Source organism: Bombyx mori, chromosome 27 (genome assembly GCF_030269925.1).
Source record: "Bombyx mori chromosome 27, ASM3026992v2".
NCBI classification, from domain to species: Eukaryota; Metazoa; Arthropoda; class Insecta; order Lepidoptera; family Bombycidae; genus Bombyx; species Bombyx mori.
Genome location: NC_085133.1, coordinates 665815 through 686875, shown reverse-complemented (window position 1 = coordinate 686875; position 21061 = coordinate 665815). Strand labels below are relative to the sequence as shown.

Sequence of the window (21061 nt, the reverse complement as noted above, 5' to 3'; positions counted from 1 at the left end):
ATTAAGAGCTTTTTGCTCATGATAACAACACTACTGTTAACAAACCCTCTCAGTTGAGTCCCGTGAACTAACTTACCAATCCGCGCATAATTGGAATAGGCTACCAATTAGGTTGGAAAAAAATTAATAAATTAAGTACTCTTTTTTAGTTTTTATTATAATCAATGCTATTTTCAACAAGAATACTTTAGAACTAAAATAAATCACAAATAACTTAAAAATAAGTTTGTGATGGTCAACTTTACATATTTGGGTAGATGAGGAGACGTGGTCACAGACTACTTGATATTAAGCAGTTTTAAGGCTCCTACCGACAGCCAAAAGATAAAAATACTGCCCACCATGGTAGATGTCACACTGGTCACTGCACTGGAGAAACTTAACATTTAAATCATTACTCAAAAACAGAGGGCAAGAGGAAATATTCCAATGCGCTGGATAGACCAGATCCTCTCTACTGTCAATATCAACGTCGTGGAGACAGGGCTAGGCCCGAGCTTAGAGCGGCATGCTCTAAGGGGTGGCAATATTTTTGAAATTCCATAATTTCAGAGACGTAAAATAGTAAACAGTCTCATTCGAAAATGAGTTCAGGTTATTTTTTATAAAAAATAAAATTTATTCTGGCATTAAGGGCAGCACGATAAACAGGGCCTAAGGCGGCATCAAACCTAAACCCGATGCGTCGAGACACTAAATTCTGCTAAATGATACCAAAGAAGGAACACCATATAGAAAAACTGATGCCTTGATATTATCATGTCATGACCCCAGCATTGGGGAAAAGACGCTAAGAGGAGGGATCTTTAAAAATATTTTTTAATCAAAAATACTCTATTCATTCAAAAACATATTATCGTGAGATGAAACCTTAACATCTTTTGGTTGTTTCTGCATGATCTGCTCCAAGTCGTGTTCCTGGACTACGGCAAAAATTTTGCTCTTTGCTAAATTCAAATGATAGGGTGAGAAAGTCTTTAATGTTGATGCTATGCTGATGAGGAATGCGTCAACCGGGTCAGCGGGGTCGAGTTCTGGAGTGGCGCCAGTATCGCCGAAGTTGGAGGTCGTAGGTTTCTCCTCGTCAGATGACTTTTCCTGCTTTCTTTTTGATTTACGCCGCCGCGCAACTTTCTTGATTGGTTCATCGGAGGAATCACTATTGTTCTCTTGTTGCTCCTGCCCTGATTCGTTGTCCCATTCATCATAGTCTTTCTCTTCGTAATCGCAGTCACCACTGTCCAGGGGGATGGCAACGTCTTTATAAAATGCCTTCATAAATGCCATTTGTGACTCATATTTGTAGGGTTTGGACGATCTATTAGGATCTGAAAGTCTCTTTTTCCAAAGTCTCCTATGGACGTCTCTTATGTTTATCCATCTAATTTTGCAGTCGACAGCTAAAATGTTAAACAATAATAATTAAATGACAATAGAGATCAGTAGCGTGTGGCAGCGGTTAAAGTGCGACCCCCTTTAGCTATGTCACTATGTCTATTGGTATTATGGACAAATTAGCTACGGGCCGTGTGTGCCTACTGATGGTAAGAGGTCACCATTGCTAATGAAGAAAAGCAACTCCAAGGATACAGTCAGACAAGTCACTATCTAGTTACGAACATTATTTGACTGTCTTAGCACAACAAATGTAGTATTGTATTGTGCTGTGTGTATCATTTATTTTGTTAATTCAATTAAGCTGCAAAATTTAACAACTACTGCATTTACAATAGCGCTTTATTCAAATAAGTTTTAAACTAGTATTTCTGATATATTTTATTTACCTTAAAACAAAAAAAATCACAATTTTTTTTTATTAAATCAATCGAGAAATCACCAGTAAAATGTCAAATGGTAGCGACAAAACAAAATCCAATTAAAGCCAACGACTCACCCGGTCTCTTTAGTTCGTCGCCGATCTTCTGCCATGTTACTTCACGGGCGTTAAAATCCATGTATTTGGGATTGTTGTAGTCGTATAAAACAGGGTTTTGCTTCACTAAGCTTATTAATGTCACGTCAGTCTTGTCGCGGAACATTTTGTTAGCCATGTAAACGTGAATCTATGGCGGTACCTACGACACGAATGAGGTCGTGTCGGTGAGCAGTCGTGACTACGACTCGCGTCGTTGTACGATTTGTCGTCTCGCTCTCTGGGGTTTAAGCTTGTTTTACATGCTCCATTTTGACATCGCGTTTATTTTATTTTGTTTATTGGCGTGTTGTTGATAATGGGCTTATATTGAGAACTAATTGATAATGCATACGTTATACGGCTGCCAATCGTTTTTTACATACGTACGTTAAGCTTCTGCATTTTATGATGGAAAATTTATATCATCATTTGTAATAGCAACTCGACGTCAGTCTTACGATCGAACACTGACGTCATCAACAACAACGTGGTGCCAGACGCTGACGTTAATATTTAATTTTGTAAACCAAACATGGCGCCAGATGCAGACGTCATATATATTTTAAATTATATACAGAAAAATTCATTTTTTTAAACCTTGATTATAAATAAAATATGATAGTTATTATGTTACAGCTATCTACATGAGCAATGGGAAACTAATAACAAGCCATCTAGTGGCCGACGCCCGTAAGCAGAATGAAACGAAAGAAACGACCTAGCTCGCTTTCTCCTTCGCTCCAAGGTCGAGTGGTTCGCAAAACGTTCTGTCTATTTTCTCACTCTCGCTCGTCATAATTTATTTTCTCTATAGCCGTAACGAATCGGTCGCGATTTAAATTTTACTCTCAAAGCGCGTAAAGAAGTTTCACTTCAAAAACTACATAAACTTCGAACTTCCGACCTCTGTCAATAAAAATGTCCGTTGGTGTCACATACTAAATGAGTTTTATGTCTCACAATATTGACGTATCTTGATTTATTCTAATTGTCCTTTCACACAACAATGTAACAATACATAGATAACATATTTGCAAAAAAAATGTTTGTGGGCTTTTCAGTGTTTCACTTGAAATAAATTATTTTACGAGCACAGTCATAGTTCTGTCCTAGTCGGTAGAATTTTCTTTTGAACTTCATAGTTTTAGCGAGAGAAATTAAAACTTTAATCACATAAGGGAACGTACCCACACTACGTGACCCGTTTAGGGGGAATGTAGTCTTTAAAATACTACGGTCAGTCACAGGAGCGGGGGGGTGGCTCAGGTTTTTGTCACGTAGTCGATTTTAGTGAGAGAAATCTCGTATTTTTTCAACCTATATTCGAATATAGCGCGCAGTGTTTAGCGCTTTGTAAACTCACACTACATAATTCACTAGTAATTTAAGTGTGCATGCAGTCTTATGCAATAAAGACGAGTATGAATAAAAAAATTTTTTTTTTTATTTTTGCCTGTGAAGTGATTAAAAATCATAATTATGAATTAATACGTGAAAACTAAAGGGGGAGAGGGGGGTCTTGGCATATACTATGAGTGATCACCGAGGGGAGGGAGAGGTCGAAAAAACTAAAAAAATAGGTCACGTAGTATGGGTACGTTCCCTAAGATACCGTAACCTAATTTGTATAATATTCTTTTACTTAATAAATCCGTGCAGCATGTAATCCTAAACTAATTTATTCGAATTCAATATGGCGGCAAGTTCCACTCGATGCACGATTCGACTCGAAGAGTTTACGTGACGATTTTGTAATTCGTTTATCGTATCGGTTTGATATTGAGTTTAAACTTTCAGTGCGACGTATTCCTATCGTATGCCTTGATAATTAGTTTGCGTAATGGACAGATAAGTTCTCGGACGCCACAAGAACATAAATAAAATCCGTATCGGCACTAAAGACATTAAAATACTACTTCATTGTTTAATAAAGGTGTTTATGAAACAAACCAAATGTTTTATACCATACGATAACTATCGCGACCAGATCGACGCGTTTTGTTTTTATTTTTCATAAATAACTGTATAAGAATTGGGTACATTACTAATTTAGGAATAGGAGCGTTTTTTTTTTTCGTTTTTTTCGACACGCAAGTGAATTTTAATTACATGATGATCAAATTAAAACCTATAGGCATTTTTTCTTAAAGAAATAAAAAGCAATATTAATAAGATTCCGTGCAATAATTTCTTCGACGCGACATTCTTTCGTAAATTTTTTTTATGTGGTAGTTAATGCACTTGAATATTAACATCTATTAGGTACTGGAACACAGTACGATAAGACGACATACAGACAGACTTACAAACGATTTCTTCTATAGTAAACACGAACATTTTTTTTTTAGCTTAGGTAGGAATGGAAAGAAAGGATGAACTTTATAATAATTGTCGACCGATTTAAATGGAAGATAAAATCAAAACGTCATCTCGATCGAGCCATTTATTAACGTAAATTAGAAATAGAATTACAGCCATGTTTACAGTCAGGGCGAAAATTCGCGGGACCAAACATACAGACACACAACGGTTTGTTTGTTCAGTATGGCTGAATGTACAATGACTACAATGTTATTGTTACGCGCTGGGATTCGTAATAAATAAAAAAATTATACCGATTTAGAAATTAAAACTGTATTAGCACTTAGAACACTTCACAAACACTTTAAAATTCTCGATTCGCTTCTTCCGCTTCGCTTCAGGTGATCCGTTCGCGGTTTCGCTTCGAGTAGTTCCGATAACTAACTGCCATCTCCGCGCTATTATGGTCAATACGACATCGAATCGAAAGAATCGTCAAGAACATTCCTCACAAGTTGAGTACCTTCGATGCGTGTTTCCGCTATCTGACAATAGATGACGTTATACTTCTCGAGCGTTCTAGATGCTACTAGGTCCTTCGATATTGTTTCGGCTATTCGGCGATAGATGGCGTTACTCTTACCGACGTAACAGTATAATATTTTGGGGAAAACTGATTTAAAGAATTACAATACTTCCACCGAACGGATCAAATTTCTCGGTTTTATCATTCGAAACATGTATTTAGGTATGTAAACATATCTTGAAAATGTCATTAGCGGATGAATCGCGCTTATTGTTAAATATCTTACGACAGCTACCGCTACAAGATCATCATCTATACTAATATTATAAAGTTTGTTTGTTTGAACGCGCTAATCTCAGGAAGTACCTACTGGTCCGATTTGAAAAATTCTTTCAGTGCCAAATAGCTCATTTATTGAGGAAAGCTATAGGTTATAACATCATGCTAAGACCAATAGGACCAATAGGACCAAGCGGAGCACCAATAAATAATGTTTCAAAATCGGGGTATTTTTCCCTTTTCAGAGCTTAACGCTATATGTAACTACACGCCAAAGTAACTATTCCACGCGAACGAAGTCGCGGGCAAAAACTAGTTTAATATAGTTGTCTTAAATTAAAACTCACCTTCTTTTTCGGTGACCGGATGAGTCAAGTTGAGTATTGCATCTCTGGTTTGCAAGTAGAGAAGATTGAGCTGCATCGGGTCTCTTTCGTCCACGTTCTTGTCAGAGTAGAAGAGTTTCCTCTTCAGCAGGAACGGCGTGGTCTCGTCCAAGGACAGCTCCCGAAGCGTCTTGTGGTGGTCGAGCCATTTGACTTTGAGGAATTGAAGCATTAATTAAAAACCTATTTCTCGGCTCTAGTGAGCACAAGTAAACACCAGGGTTCACAAACATATCCACGTAAGGACCAGCAATAACCGCGACCTTCGACTCGATTGTATAATGCCATAGCTGCCCCGTCCTTTAAAATGGAAAGTGTAACTGGTTCGCCTCACAAAAAGATTAGATGGGAGTATCCTCAATATCATAGTATTGAAAACCAATCAGAATCTTCTTCGCAGCCAGCACGTAACCGTGCTATTGTTGAGGTGGTATTGTAAGGAGGAGTGCAGAAGGTATTGTATAGCTCATACTTGGGGGGGGGGGGCTATTCACATTGAGATGACAATGGGATTCGGTAACCACTCCGGGAGGGCGGTGAGCTAACCGGTCATCGTTCTCGTCGAACCCGTCGCTTGCGACGAAGGACTCTGCGAGTAAATTAACCCACAGATACAGCCCACTGAGTTTCTCGCCGGATCTTCTCAGTGAGTCGCGTTTCCGATCCGGTGGTAGATTCTGCGAAGCACGGCCCTTGCTAGGGTTCGTGTTAGCAACGTCATCAGGTTTGAGCTCCGTGAGGTCACCTACTAGTTAAGGTTTCGCTGAAATAGCCTCTCAAGGCTATCAGCTAAGGTAAGAAAAAAAAAGGTGAGCTAATTCACACGTAGGTATATCCAATACACAACGTTACGGAGTAATATGAGTCAATTTTGAGTAGAGTTCATCCAGACTACCTGGAGCCACTGCGTTCATCCACAGCGCGTTTCCAGAGGTCTTTTTTGCCACGAACCATCCATCTTTGAAATGAGCGGTGTTTCCCGAGGACTCTGACATGTCCTTCTTCAATCTAAGCTTGTGGAGAGTACTTAACGGTAGGCAGCGACTTGGCTCTGCCCCCTGGCATTGCTGGCGTCCGTGGGCGACTGTAACTGCTTACCATCAAGTGGTTTTGCCTCTTCTATAATTGTTTCATTTCATTATGAAAGATGAACTTACCATTATCATCAGTGTGGAGCTTCTTGCTGAGTTCCTCAAACTGCGCGTCGCGACCAGACTGAAGTGTCTTCGCAGTCAGCGTCCCGGTAGACCGTGGCTTATTCTCGACTTTCTCGTCTTCCATCCAACACTGTAAATTCAGTATCTATTACCTATCATCGAGGGACATATGACTTGTAATCTATTATTTAATAGCAAACAAGAGTTTTTTCTATGCGGCGACTCTTATACAGTAGTTCCATTTGATTCCAAACAGAATGGGACCGTTCCAATTATCAATAAAGCCGTTCTGGAAACTCTCACGGATAATTCGGAGCCTCGGTCTCTGCTGAGGGAATTCGCTTTGCTTTGAGATTCCCATTATTATTATTTTGAAATGATTTCAATGGTTCCATCTTAATTTTGCCATCATCATTTTGCCACTTAGCCAGCGGAGCTTAAATATACTGCCCCGAAATAGGAATCATCCGTTTTCAGGCATCTCTATAGATTTTTTGCCACATACGATTTAGATTTGGAACTTAACTGACCAATGTTATGTGCAAGCAATGAGAAGTCCTTCCCTCGTACGAGGTCCGACAATAGTTCCAAGCGATTCTCGCAATGTGACGTAAATTTTGCGTTACGATCATAGAACGAAACTTGATTTTGCAACCTGATACAATAGCCGTAGTTGACATAGGGCCGTGTGCGGAGTACGCGGTGCACACAGGCGCCAAGACAATAAGGGCTCCGCCACCGAAATTATTTATGTCTTTTTTTTATTGCTTAGATGGGTGGACGAGCTAACAGCCCACCTGGTGTTAAGTGGTTACTGGAGCCCATAGACATCTAGGTGGGTAGCGCATTGCGTGGATGGATTGCGTGAGATATATCTCAAGGTGGGTGGCGCATTTACGCTGTAACTACACTTACACTACACTACACGCCGTTGTAACTACACTTTGAGACCTTAGAACTTATAAGTTCCCATACAACGGCTGCCCCACCCTTCCAATCGAAACGCATTACTGTTTCATGGCAGAAATAGGGTGGTGGTACCTACCCGTGCGGACTCTAGAGGTCCTACCACCTTTAAAAACTCGGTTGAGTGTCCGTAATTAAATGCATACAATTTTTTTTATACTAGTTTATACCTGTATACTATGTTCTAAGTCTGTACACACGTACCTAGCCTTCATTCCCGCAAAGAACCAAAGGGAAACGGGGGTGACTGAAAATCAGATCTGTTCGATTTATCGGCCTTGAACAGCATTAGCTGAACCACCTCCTTTTGCCTTTTTCTCTTTTTTTCTCTTCTTTTATTTGCTTTTTATTTTATTTAATGTGAAAGGCAATAAATGATTTTGTTATTATTATTTATTTATATTTATTTAAAATCTTATTAATTACATAATATTTTTTAAAAAAATATTAAAAATATTTTTTTTTAAAAACACTATATGAAAATAGATTGCCGCTGATGGCGGTGTCTACGACACAAGCCACCAGTGGTTAGGACTCCAGAGTGAGAAACCTCCTCACAATGCGTGCAGTATCGAGGATAAAGAAATCTCCTCACAATGCGTGCAGTATCGAGGACAAAGAAATTATTATAAATAATAATAAATAATAATAATAATAATAAATATTTTACTAACAATCACGCCACGTTAACTGGTCCCGTGATAAGTTCGTAAAGAACTTGTGTTACAGGTACCAGATAACGGAAATAAATGTAAGATTTTTATTATACATATATTTAACATACATCCATAACCCTGGAAGACATTTATATTTATCATACAAATATCTTCCCTTGGCGGGATTCGAACCCGCGACCCCCTTGTGTAGTGACCATGTCACTTACCACTACACCAGACGGCCGTTAAATTATTATTATTATTATTACGTAATTGAAGCAAACATACCAGTCCGTACTCGTCGTGGTTCGTTATTCCGATCCTCCCGCAGATAACCCTCATCAGCTCCCCGATTTGCTTCGACTGGTCCAGCTTCAGCGTCTTCACGGTACCTAAAGATATTCCATTTCAGATCGATTCAAATATTACAAAAATCTTCGACAAATAACAGGCCAAAGTATCGAGAGCAATGATCTTAAAAATTATCAAAGAATTTCGAGAAAGTTCTAGACTTTTACAAATTTGGTGTATCCGCTTTCTTTTTCACGTCTAAGGAATTATAAGTATTTTTGTTAAGTCTCAAATACTTTTATAAGGAATTTCTATTTAAGCAGCAAAGTGCGGAGGCAGGGATTCTGTAGAGTATGCCACATAATTTTAAATTTAGCTATTATTATATTTAAGTTTATAGATTAAGATTACAGGCAGCGGCAGAATAACAGCGATAGTTTCATCTATCACAAAGCTGAGCCGCGGCCTTTTTATCTCCACTGTGTTAGTATAATGTATTGTAAATATTGTTTATAATTAGAATTTTTATGTCTTATTGATTGAAAATTTATTTGTAGTTGTATTGTGGAGTAAATAAATGTAATTATTATTATTACAAATTATACAGCCATTTAATGAATAAAATATTTTCACTGTAAATCCCACTGCCGGACAAACCATATACCTACCTACGAAATTTTCCTCCATGGAAAAGCAAAGAGACCGTACCGATTTCCCTATTAACCACATAATAAGTATATACCTATTGTATATCCATATTATATTCCAATTGAACACATAATATGTATGGCCATGCTCAAATAACCACAGAATATGTGATTAGCCCTCTGAGTTTCTCGCCGATCAGGAATCAACGCGGCGCTGCTTTTACTGGGGCCAGTGTTAGCAAATTCTCTCATTTACTACCTCACCTACCCGTCGGAGCATAGCTGGCATAGCCCCATAGGTTACCAGCGATTGAGCATGAAGAAAATTTTATTAAATGACAGTAACCAAAACACGAGCTTGAAAAAGCTTTATGGATTCTTCTAAATACGGTAGGCAGCGGCTAAACGGTAGGTAGCGGCTTGGTTCTGCCCCTGGCATTGTTGACGTCCATGAGCGACGGTAACCACTCACCATCAGGTGGGCCGCATGCTCGTCTGCCTATACAGCAATAAAAAAATAAATAAAATAGAAAACAATACAATATCGTACCATCTAATATCTTGACCTTCAGTAACCTCTCCTTAGGTAGATAGTCCAGCGTGTCTCCATCTCTCAGCATATAGTAGTCCAAGTTTCGGTTGTAATCCAACCAAACACCGCTGACGTCATTGTCGGCTGATCGAAGGAAGAGCCCGTAATCTAAAAGAAACTTTCTCATGACATCGTACCGCAAGGGATTGGAGTGATTTATGCAAATGGGTCTAATTCATCCTTAGATCTTTGTGCTTATTGCGATTTTTTTAACGTTCTGGATAGCTTAAAAGTTAGCCCAATTTTGTATGCAGGTGGAACAGCGCCCCTGGCGACAAACATAGGCAAACGATTCCATTCCGTACAAATATGAGCTAACTTTTACGCTATTGAGAACTCGCACTAAGCACACTAGTTTAAGTTATTGATGCAACCTACCATCATCAATCTACAACCTACATACATTACGTAGTAATCAAGTTTTTCGTAAAATAATTATCTTCGTATAGAGTTCACAAATACACCTGCAGCCGATATCTATAAGTATAACTCCGTACCTAGTATATGAGGCGATTGCATGCAGCAGAGATGCGAATGTTGCGATGGATGTGTGGAGTAACGAGAATAGATAGAATACGGAATGAATATGTTAGAGGAAGTCTGAAAGCGGCACCTGTGACAGAGAGGCTGAGAAGTGCGCGCTTGGGATGGTATGGACATGTGATGAGACGAAATCAAAATGAGGTTGGCAAGAGAGTGTTAACTATGAATGTGGAAGGATATATAGGAAGAGGTAGACCTAAGAAGAAATGGATGAATTGCGTGAAAGACGATATGGGTAAGAGGGGAGGGAGCGAAGAAATGGTATATGATAGAAGAGTATGGAAGGAGAAAACATGTTGCGCCGACCCCAGGTGACTGGGAGAAGGGCAGGATAATGATGACCTAATTTATGAACTGTCGACCTTATGGTGTAAGCATGAGTTGAAATTAGTTTGTTGGCTGCACCTTTACTGGTGGTAAAACCTCTTGTGAGTCCGCGCGGGTAGGTACCACCGCCTAGCCTATTTCTGCCGTGAAGCAGTTAATGCGTTTCGGTTTGAAGGGTAGGGCAGCCGTTGTAACTATACTGAGATCTTAGAACTTATATCTCAAGGTGGGTGGCGCATTTACGTCATAGATGTCTATTGGCTCCGGTAACTACTTAACATCAGGTGGGCCGTGAGTTCGTCCACCCATCTAAGCAATCAAAATAAAAAAATCTGTTAAATCCGAGCGAGCACGCAGCGCAATATGCAGGTTAATTCGCTATTGTGTCGTGTTCTTTACATATTACATAGCTAGTGATGTCGGTAATGGCCACTTCATAAGTGTATAGTAAGTACTAATACCATTACAGAGCCGTCTCATACAGATCAATTGTCGCTAAAAGATTCAATACTATAATAGGTATAATGTCATTTAAAACGATAGTTAAGACAGACAGAAAAAGCCAGTCTTTTTGTGAAAGACGATATGTGTAAGAGTGGAGTGAGCGAAGAAATGGTATATCATAAAGGAGTATGGAAAGAGAAAACATGTTGCGCCGACCCCAGGTGACTGGGAGAAGGGCAGGATAATGATGACCTAATTTATGAACTGTCGACCTTATGCCGCCTTATGGTGTAAGCATGAGTTGAAATTAGTTTGTTGGCTGCACCTTTACTGGTGGTAGGACCTCTTGTGAGTCCGCGCGGGTAGGTACCACCGCCTAGCCTATTTCTGCCGTGAAGCAGTTAATGCGTTTCGGTTTGAAGGGTAGGGCAGCCGTTGTAACTATACTGAGATCTTAGAACTTATATCTCAAGGTGGGTGGCGCATTTACGTTGCAGATGTCCATGGGCTCCAGTAACTACTTAACACCAGGTGGGCTGTGAGCTCGTCCCCCCATCTAAGCAATGAAAAAAAACCTCCTATATTACTGGTGGCCCTGTGACGGAGGTCGCTCAGAAAGCCGTACCTTTAGAATCGGCTGGTAAATTGAATTTTTCCTTGACGATCTCATGAGCCTTGGCAACGGATAGCGTGCTGTCGAACTTCACTTTCCTTGTCACCGCGCCGTCGTCCATAATGATCTTTATCGAAATCGGCGCCATTCTTTAGCACCAAACGACGTTTGGGAATCTGCTAAATACAAAAATAGACTATGAGAAGTGCTGTGTAATAAAATAATAAGACAAATTAACAGTGAAAAATGTTTTTTTCTTTTTTTTTTGCTTACCTAAGCAATAAACAAAAGAACCACCTGGGTGGACGAGCTCACGGTCCACCTGATATTAAGTGTTTACCGGAGCCCATAGACATCTACAAAGTAAACCTACCTTGAGACATGAGTTCTAAGATCTCAGTTTTTACAGTACAAAGGCTAGCCCGCCCTTCAAACCGAAACGCATTACTGCTTCACGGCAGAAACAGGCGGGGTGGTGGTACCTGCCCGCGCGGACTCATAAGAGGTCCTACCACCAGTAAGAGAAATATAAGAGAAATATAAAATTGATGCGTCGCTCTGGTTGAGATACCGGGAATCGAACCTGAGCCTCCTTACATTGTTGATGTCTACGGACTCCGGTAATAACTTAAACCAGATGGGCCTTGAGCTCATCAATCGATCTAAGCTAACATCTAAGATCTTTTTACTGGTGGTAGGACCTCATGTGAGTCCGCACGGGTAGGTACCACCACCCTGCCTATTTCTGCCGTGAAGCAGTAATGCGTTTCGGTTTGAAGGGCGGGGCAGCCGTTGTAACTATAGTGAGATCTTAGAACTTATATCTCAAGGTGGATGGCGCATTTACGTTGTGGATGTCTATGGGCTCCAGTAACCACTTAATACCAGGTGGGCTGTGAGCTCGTCCACCCATTTAAGAAAAAAAAAAAAAAAAACAATAAAAATCAGTTTTAGACGATACATTTTTAAAAATAATTAAGGTAAGCTGTGCCATCTTTCCGTTTGATAAAATATGGTTACCTAGTTTCCTTGTATTATAACAAATATTATTTAATTAAACTGCTTTTATGATTGAATCCCCCGTTTTTATTATCCTCACATTATTTCCGATGCTACGATTACTTGAAAGTTGTTATGGTCGCGGACAAATATTTAATTAAGTACACGGTTATATTGTGTAGCGTTCTTAGTGATTACTGTTTATCAAACAAACAAACAGATTTGTCCTTTTTTATTATTGAAGGATTACTAATGGTTTTTCCAGTTTCACCAGGACAGGTGGGCGAGCAAAGGCTCAGCCAGGAGGGCTGGGATTTACAAACAGCTGCCCGAGCACCTCCGCGGGAGACCTAGCATTTCAAGAGCAACTACTTCATGAATACATAATATAAATGTTGAAGATGTCGCATCTCTTATACACAGCATTCCCTATACAAGAGCAATCTGATTTAAGGATGAAAAATGAAGTAAACCACAATACCACACATCGTAAAAGAAGTTTCACTTCATTCACGTGCACCAAGTTGCATGCTCTTTTTTCACTTATCGACCCCCTAATCAAAAGCGAAGGTAATTGGCTACCCGCACTCCGCGCGTCACTCTAGACCCAGAACGTTGCTTGTCAGCTGATTCATAAATAAATAATAAATTAATTAATTAAAATAAAAAAAGCAAATAAATTATCGCAGTCCATCTCTCGTTAAAGGTTAAATAGAAACCGCTAGGTGTAATCAAAAGAGCGCTTACCTTAACAACTTGACGGCTTGTAACTGTAATCCAGACAACAAACAAACACAGTGTGATCAATATTAATTTTAATATGGCACATAAGCACACCAATTATCCTCATGCGAGAACAATGACTTCATTTTGCGGTGGGATCGTTGGTTATAAATAGTTCATGTTAAATTGAATTTATATTTTTCCTTCCATCTATTTTGTATATCATGTGAACGGTGATTACAATTTTACTAGAGATTTTCGAAGGTTTTTAACATCAGCATTTTACTGGTGGTAGGACCTCTTTTGAGTCCGCGCGGGCAGGTACCACCACTCTGCCTATTTCTGCCGTGAAGCAGTAATGAGTTTCGATTTGAAGGGTGGGGCAGCCGTTGTAACTATAATTGAGACCTTAGAACTTATATCTCAAAGTAGCTGGCCCATTTACGTTGTAGATGTCTATGGGCTTAGTCACTCAGCACCAGGTGGGTTGTGAGCTCGTCTACCCATCTAAGCTATAAAAAAAATTATCGGTCTCAACTCATACATGTAGAAAACAATGAAAAAAATCTTCAGTCTATATTGACGAAACTGTTGTTATTCATTCTCAAAACAAATTGTTTGTCCAGACGCTCGTGATTTGACCACGAGCAATTACTATTATTCAGGATAAAGACGACGGTTGCATTTAATAGATTTGTTGAAAGACAAAATTCGTGAACCATCAAATAACCCCTGCCATTGCTGATGTCCATGCGTGACGGTGACAGTTTTATATATATATATATCAGGAGGGCCATAACCTCGTACGCCCATATCGGCAAAAAAAAATCGCCTGTTTGTCAAGAAAAAAACAATGTCGATAGTATTCATACTTTTTTTTTTTATCTTAAGGTATCGCAGTTCAGTTCCCTGAATATCGTATCATAAGTTCTCGGAAACCATAGATAACACAGCTTGACTGTGACACGCCTGAGATATTAGTGCCTCTACTCTCTACACCTCTTGCTCGCGGATGCTTCTTAGAACTCCCAAGAAGGTTCGTTAAATAAAACAAAATTTCTACAAGAATAATTTATTTTGTTACTAATAAAAAATATATATACTATATTCATTATATGTGTGGATAGCTACATAGTATTGTGAAGGCATTAGTACTGTATTAGACATAATGTTACTAATTGTTATAAACAACGACTATAAATATAAATATCAGATATAAAAATACTGAAGATTTTTTTTTCAAAATAACAGCAGTAGACGCATTCGTCGCTTATGCCATTACTATTGCCAATAACAATAACAGGCATGTCGGTAAGCTGTTCATATGACACGATATAGTTGGGTTGGGATTTCGACTATTTATAGTAAGGCAAGTAGGCAACTAGATCATAGTAGACTTTTAGTTGTGTATTTTCAATACATCTATACTAATATATTATAAATCTACAGTGGTTTTTACGGATGTTCCGTTATAACTACTGAGCCGTGCATCCGATTGACTTGAAACTTGGTATCCATGTAGAAAATACATGTACTTAATGGATAGGCTAATATTTATATGAGTGTTGGACTCCCTAATAATAATGACAATAAATAATAATGTTACATAATTTTAAATATTTTATAAAATAAAAAGAAAACAAAAGAAAATTATAATTTTATTCAAAATAAAAATGTAAACAATATTTAAAAAAAAAAGCATTACAAAGACATATTGCAGTTTGCATTAATAAGCAAATTAAAATAATCACAATTTAATATAATAATTCAATATAAATATTTTCTTCATATAGACTGCGAGCCGGCCAGAAGGGAGCCGACTGCTATTGACAACCAACAGTGACATAGACAACGTCAATGTCACCATGCAACTTCAGACATTAGGTTTAGTCATGGTTTATTATGTGTCGAGACTCACTCTTCAAACTGGACATTTCTGAGAGCGATAAAGTAATAAGGTAGTCTAAATATTTATTGATAAATCTATCAACAGTGCATTTCTTTTTTAATCCATTCAGGGTTGTCAGCGCCGTAAAGTCGAATATATTTATTAAAAAAATCGTTTTCAAACAAACTCTATTTTTTTATAATAATGGTTTTAGTTAATATTCCCCTAATCCATAGAGTCGACAAACACAATTTGAAATCTCCAAGTTGAAATCATTGATATTTTTTTCTCTGTTTGAAAAATATACGGCCATTAACTACAGGCCCTTTTAGCACAACTTTGTTGTTTTAGTCATCTTCAATATTTCTCCCAGTGAAAATAGTGAGAATCTACTGATATTTCAATGGAAAAGTCCCATAAGACAAAAATCAAGTTAAACATTGGCAAAATGAAACCGATTCATACGACAACACTCCTCATGTTTCCCCTAAATAATGCGCCATTTGCTCGCGTGTAAATAACTTTTCCCCTAAAACTACTTGTTAATAAAATATATATGTATTTAATTTTATTATAATAATGCACTTCGCAATGGCACTTTCGTTTGACAATCACACCGAGTTAATACCTCCTCCGTGAAGACTGCGCAGATAACGAGTGGAATCATACATTGCGTGTCGGACGCGACCGCGCAATGGTCACATTTGGTGCAACGGCGCAATGGACAGAGAACAAATTCCGAGTAACAACACCCCTAAACTATACTAACCAACTGAATTATATTAATATATATATATATAAATGAATTGCTGTTCGTTAGTCTCGCTAAAACTCGAGAACGGCTGGACCGATTTGGTTAATTTTGGTCTTGAATTATTTGTGGGAGTCCAGCGAAGGTTTAAAAGGTAGATAAATATGAAAGTGCTCGGAATTAAATAAACATAACAATTTTGTTTTTCCTTTGATGTGTCCCACGTCGGACGAATTCCTTTTGTTTGTTTTAAGTTTATTTCAAACAAAAGTTTAGGTCTTTTATTTATCGATTGAGGCACTACGAAGTCTGCCGGGTCAGCTATTACACAATAATTATAGAGTACTAGACAAGTGCCATCGATGTGCACTGTACCTAAAAGCTATCAGATCGCGGGTGGATGGTCTTCAGCTGACGCTCAACCTGAACTTGTGCTACGTCATTGATAACAGACGTTGGTGACGTCACGACCTAAGTATTTGAAACGCAATGTATTTCAAACGGTACGCACATCGGCACGTTTGGTTCATTGACCATTTTCTATTACATATTATATGTCAAATCATGTAACGCGTTTTTTAGTGTAATAATTATCAATTATAGTGATGTCGTTTTGAGGTCGATTATCTACACAATAAATCGTATTTCGGTTTTCACGATACAGGCCGTGCCTAACGTGAGGATCATTGGTTAACATTATATTGTTGATGCCATCTGCGTAATCTCTCAATTTGTTAAATATGTAAATAGTATTTTAGGTCAGGATTTATTTAGTAAATAAATTATTTATATATTTTATTATTGTTATTATTGACCACACACACACTGTACTAATTCCATTCCTTATCTGCGCGTTACGTCCTCCATAGGGCTGTCACAGCCTAGTCGCCGTGACGCTGTTCTCAAAATTTAATGCAAAATTCATTTGCAACTACCCTCGTAACAATTTCTTCAAAGTTCTACATAAATACTACGAGTTATAATACAATACATATCGTCTTTTCGCATTGAAGGTGTACAATATCCAAAAATATTCGAAATTGAGTTAATATCCGTAATCATTTGGTATCCAGCAGTATTTTTTTAATAAATACTGTCAACAGAGCGTAGTTTAGTTTTAGTCTCTTTTTAGTTTAGATTTGACTACTATTAACAAAATTAATACATCATTTTATCTTACTTTAAAAGACAGACAATGTAACTGATATCTTAATAATATCACATGTTAAATCTTTAAAACACTCTCCTGTAAAATTAGTAAGTTTTGAGATTATACAGTTTTAATGAGAGAAGACGATATGTATATTTATATATATATAATTGAGTTTGAAGGCTAAAGTGCTTTAGTTCACAATCATTTATTTGTTGTAAGCGAGCACGGTGACGTCACGAGTTGTTAGTGCCGCCCGTGCTTAGGCTCAGGAAGACTTAGTGGTTAGCTGGCAGATGTCTATGGACAGACGTGACGTCACGGCTTGCTACCCCCGCCCCTGTCCACACATTAGACCAATTCCAAAGCATTGTCATCGTTTGTTCGATTGGGTAACTACGAGCTAATCTCTGATGCAGCAGATGTGGTCGAAGTTAGATCTGGTACCAGGGCGACCGGCGGACCCAGCGCAGCCGGTAGCCGCCCTGCTCCGTGCGGATCTTGATTGATGCGCCTTCGGATGCTTTCACCGTCTCCTTGACCTGGAAATTTAAATCACACGTCTTAGTTCTAATTGACCTCTCGGACTATTAACGTTAACATGTGCGCCTCCTGTACTAGCGAGGGACTGTGTCATAACTGACATATTTTTTTTACATTACATGAGCGACTCATTTCGCTTTAAAACTACATATGAGATAAGACAGAACCGCTGAACACATTTCATACAAAGGTACTGATTTTGGTTTTCGCAGAGTTCGAGTTTCTCGCCGGATCTTCTCAGTGGGTCGCGATTCCGATCCGGTGGTAGATTCTGCGAAGCACTGCTCTTGCTAGGGCCAGTGTTAGCAACACACCAGTTTGAACCCCATGAGCTCACCTACACACGTTAAGGTGAAGCTGAAATAGCCTCTCAAGGCTATCAGTGTAGATAGGAAAAAAAAAACAATTGTCAAGACCATAGACTGTTCAACCCATGAGATATGTGGCGGGTGTTCGGATCACGCGACTACAGTTCCGCAGATACAGGCCTCGGGTAATCTTGCTGACCCTAAGCTCGACACAGGGGTGTCGCCGTGGGGGACATTACAAACCTCGCTTGTGGTCATGTGACGATGCGTCCCCCAGAGAAGACGAGAATTTGTCGTTGGTAAAAATACAATGCAATACTCACACTCTGCATCAGGTTTTGAGCGTTGCCGACCAGCATCTCGGTGGCCTCTTGGTCCTCTTCGCTGCCTGTACATTAATGTTACTAATTTACAACTGTCTCGCGTAAATACCATGCCTAGCCCCGCGCCCCCGCGGAGGCCGGGCGGGGGCCTCACATTGGGGCACATCGAGGGTACCAATATCTTTAAGGGCAGACATGCACGGCCAAATACTTAAGGGGTAGGGTTGTGACACCACAATTGCATTTACTATATGATGTCCATGGACTCCGGTAGCTAGGTGACGCTGAACTATTGATCTTTGTTGTTTGATCTTTGTAAGCGTGTTTTATTAAACACACACACACACACAAGTTAGTTAATATTTTTCTACTCTCAATCTACATTATCTAATAGTATTAGCCACTATGCCCTGTGTGATACCGTATCATCTTTCTAAATAAAATTGTTGTTATACATAAAATTATACTTTTATCATTATTTTATTGATAGATAAACACCAGTCGATAAGTACATAATTAAAGTACCTACTGACATAGAACGCACATTATTAATTAGCCACGATGTGAAAAAAAAAACTTCATTGAATCAACTCAAAAAGCACACATTTACACAACAAATGCATGTGGGTAGGGAAAGCACAAAATCACTTTACCTCTGTAGTCCGGCATGCCGACTGTTAAAAGCAAACAGAGGGATTACTTGCGCGTAAGCTTTCATTAGGCTAATTATCTAATTCATTACAGCTTACAGCATGGCCAATATCAATTGCAATCTAAATAGGTTTTAACCCTTTTTAAGCGGCGCGCAATGTAACACAAATATAATGAGAGCGAGGTCAACGCCCCCACGAATACACATTTCCATTACGCATTCATTAGTAATTAATGCTTTTCTTTTATTATGATGTTTACTGAGAATTATCTCATTTGCCCAACTTCACCGATAATGAGGTAGCTATAGAGAACGACAGATGTCGAGTGGCTTACCTTGTGCTCCAAGCATGGTGGCCTTCACGGTCGAGAGGATCTTCAGCTGCGTCCCGATGGTCGGGATCCTCTCGCACACTTGCAGCAGATTCTGCGAGAAACAAAATTTCGGTTCAGGGGTTTACTGGACTCGCCGTGCGACTTCAAGTAGTTGTATGGGTTGCTCCCTGCCCCCCAACCCCCCCCGCGCCACCGGACGCACTGTTGTAAGCACATTTTTGTTATTGCCCTTGTAGGTTAGATGAGCATACGGCCCTCCTAAAGGTGAGCGGTTACCGTCGCCCATGGACGTCAACAATGCCTGCTACCTACAGTTGACGAACACCCAGCGTTGTCCGGGTCAAGTCATTTTTTTTATAACTTAGATGGGTGGGTGAACGAGCTCACAGCCCACCTAGTTTTAAGTGGTTACTGAAGCCCATATACATCTACAACGTAAATGCCGCCCCCACCTTGAGATATGAGTTCTAAAGTCTCAGTATAGTATTTCCCATGGATAAAACTATCGGAAGTCTATCCCGCCTATTTCTGCCGTGAAACAGTTACACCTATTGTAACTCTTTACATAACGATACTCCACTACAAAGAATATTTTGTTGTATAAGTGTAACATATACTGGTGGTAGGACTTTTTATGATTACTGGTGATAGGACCTCTTATGAGTCCGCGCGGGAGGGTACCACCGCCCTGCCTATTCTGCCGTGAAGCAGTAATGCGTTTCGGTTTGAAGGGTGGGGCAGCCGGTGTAACTATACTGAAACCTTAGAACTCATATCTCAAGGTGGGTGACGGCATTTACTTTGTAGATTTCTATGGACTCCAGCAACCACTTAACACCAGGTGGGCCGTGAGCTCGTTCATCCATCTAAGCAATAAAAAATGTGTTCGTTCAGGTTGAGAATTAAGTTATGCATGTATGTGTGTACTATTAGTAACATGATTGTGATATTAATGTAAAGTATGTGGGCTAGCGGGAGGCTGGGAGGTGCGGAGTGGAAGGACGTTGTGGCTGGTGAACTCACAGTCCTGATCCTCTTGTCGGTGCACTCGAGGGCCAGCTTCTTGGCGAGTCTGGTCACCTCCTCGGAAGCCTCAGCGATCGCCTTCGCCGTCGCTATGAGCTCCCGTTTGCTGCCTAATTAAAAAAAAACAATGAAACATTTTGATCAATCGTAACGAGAATCCCCGGATTGATACTTTAAACAATCACTTACGAATATACATATTTATACAGTAAAATATATTTTCATACCGATTTTAACATTATTGATATTTCTTTTTTTAAGGGATTTTATGACCTGGTAACTAAGACCTTTAAGTCACGTCTTATTTTAATTTATATTCCTATTTTTATGAAAAATGATAATATGAAGTGAAATGAAATGAAGATGATTAATTTGAGGCATTAATCAACTGGGATGAAATTAAATGAGATGAGATGATATGGGATGGAATATAATCTCAGTAAAATGGTGCCCATTTACTGAGACTTTTTCAATGGACTTTTTGGAGGATCCCGAGAAGTTACGTTCAGCGGCTTTGTTTCATTTTCCCACATTTGTGCACTTTCACAGATATTAAACAGTTAATAAACCACCGATATTACATATTTAAACCTGAAGAAACACTAAATAGACAATAATAAATAGACAAAACAAATCACACAGCTTCACTCCTCGCGTTCCCGCCAAAAAATCCTTATTGATATTTGCGAGCACAAACACACAGATTAAAGTCTAACATCT

At 39.1% G+C, this 21061-nt stretch overlaps 3 protein-coding genes across 5 annotated transcripts in view; all 3 read right to left on the bottom strand.

Moving 5' to 3' along the window:
• LOC101735325 (talin-2) overlaps positions 1-13527 on the bottom strand; it is a 108505-nt gene extending 94978 nt beyond the window's left edge. For 2 of the 3 annotated variants that reach the window (XM_038020977.2, XM_038020978.2), the window contains exons 1-6: positions 13390-13523; positions 11656-11819; positions 9675-9824; positions 8475-8578; positions 6565-6694; positions 5369-5560 (exon numbers count right to left, since the gene is read on the bottom strand). In XM_038020977.2, coding sequence (XP_037876905.1) covers positions 5369-5560; positions 6565-6694; positions 8475-8578; positions 9675-9824; positions 11656-11791 — 712 coding nt within the window. In that variant the 5' untranslated portion in view covers positions 11792-11819; positions 13390-13523. Of the gene's footprint in view, positions 1-5368; positions 5561-6564; positions 6695-8474; positions 8579-9674; positions 9825-11655; positions 11823-13389 lie in introns of all 3 variants that reach the window. The other variant, XM_062676408.1, reaches the window with a different exon arrangement.
• On the bottom strand, positions 137-2262 carry LOC101746761 (uncharacterized). The gene is made up of 2 exons (XM_012690756.4): positions 1895-2262; positions 137-1400 (listed from the first exon to the last, which is right to left on the bottom strand). The coding sequence occupies exons 1-2, from the start codon at positions 2049-2051 to the stop codon at positions 835-837; spliced, it is 723 nt and encodes a 240-aa protein (XP_012546210.1). The 5' UTR covers positions 2052-2262; the 3' UTR covers positions 137-834.
• Positions 13528-15007: 1480 nt separating the features above from the next.
• The window catches only part of LOC101736001 (vinculin), a 44738-nt gene continuing 38684 nt past the window's right edge, over positions 15008-21061 (bottom strand). The window contains exons 22-25 of the mRNA XM_038020831.2: positions 20339-20451; positions 19316-19406; positions 18329-18393; positions 15008-17696 (exon numbers count right to left, since the gene is read on the bottom strand). Of these exons, the coding sequence (XP_037876759.1) occupies positions 17589-17696; positions 18329-18393; positions 19316-19406; positions 20339-20451 (377 nt within the window). The 3' untranslated portion in view covers positions 15008-17588. The remainder of the gene's footprint in view (positions 17697-18328; positions 18394-19315; positions 19407-20338; positions 20452-21061) is intronic.

Bases quoted from the DNA above. Each gene is read 5' to 3' on its own strand.
- LOC101746761 (XM_012690756.4), bottom strand. From the start codon at position 2,051: ATGGCTAACAAAATGTTCCGCGACAAGACTGACGTGACATTAATAAGC. The intron at 1,401-1,894 runs GTGAGTCGTTGG...TTAACATTTTAG, and splicing joins CGACGAACTAAAGAGACCGG to CTGTCGACTGCAAAATTAGA.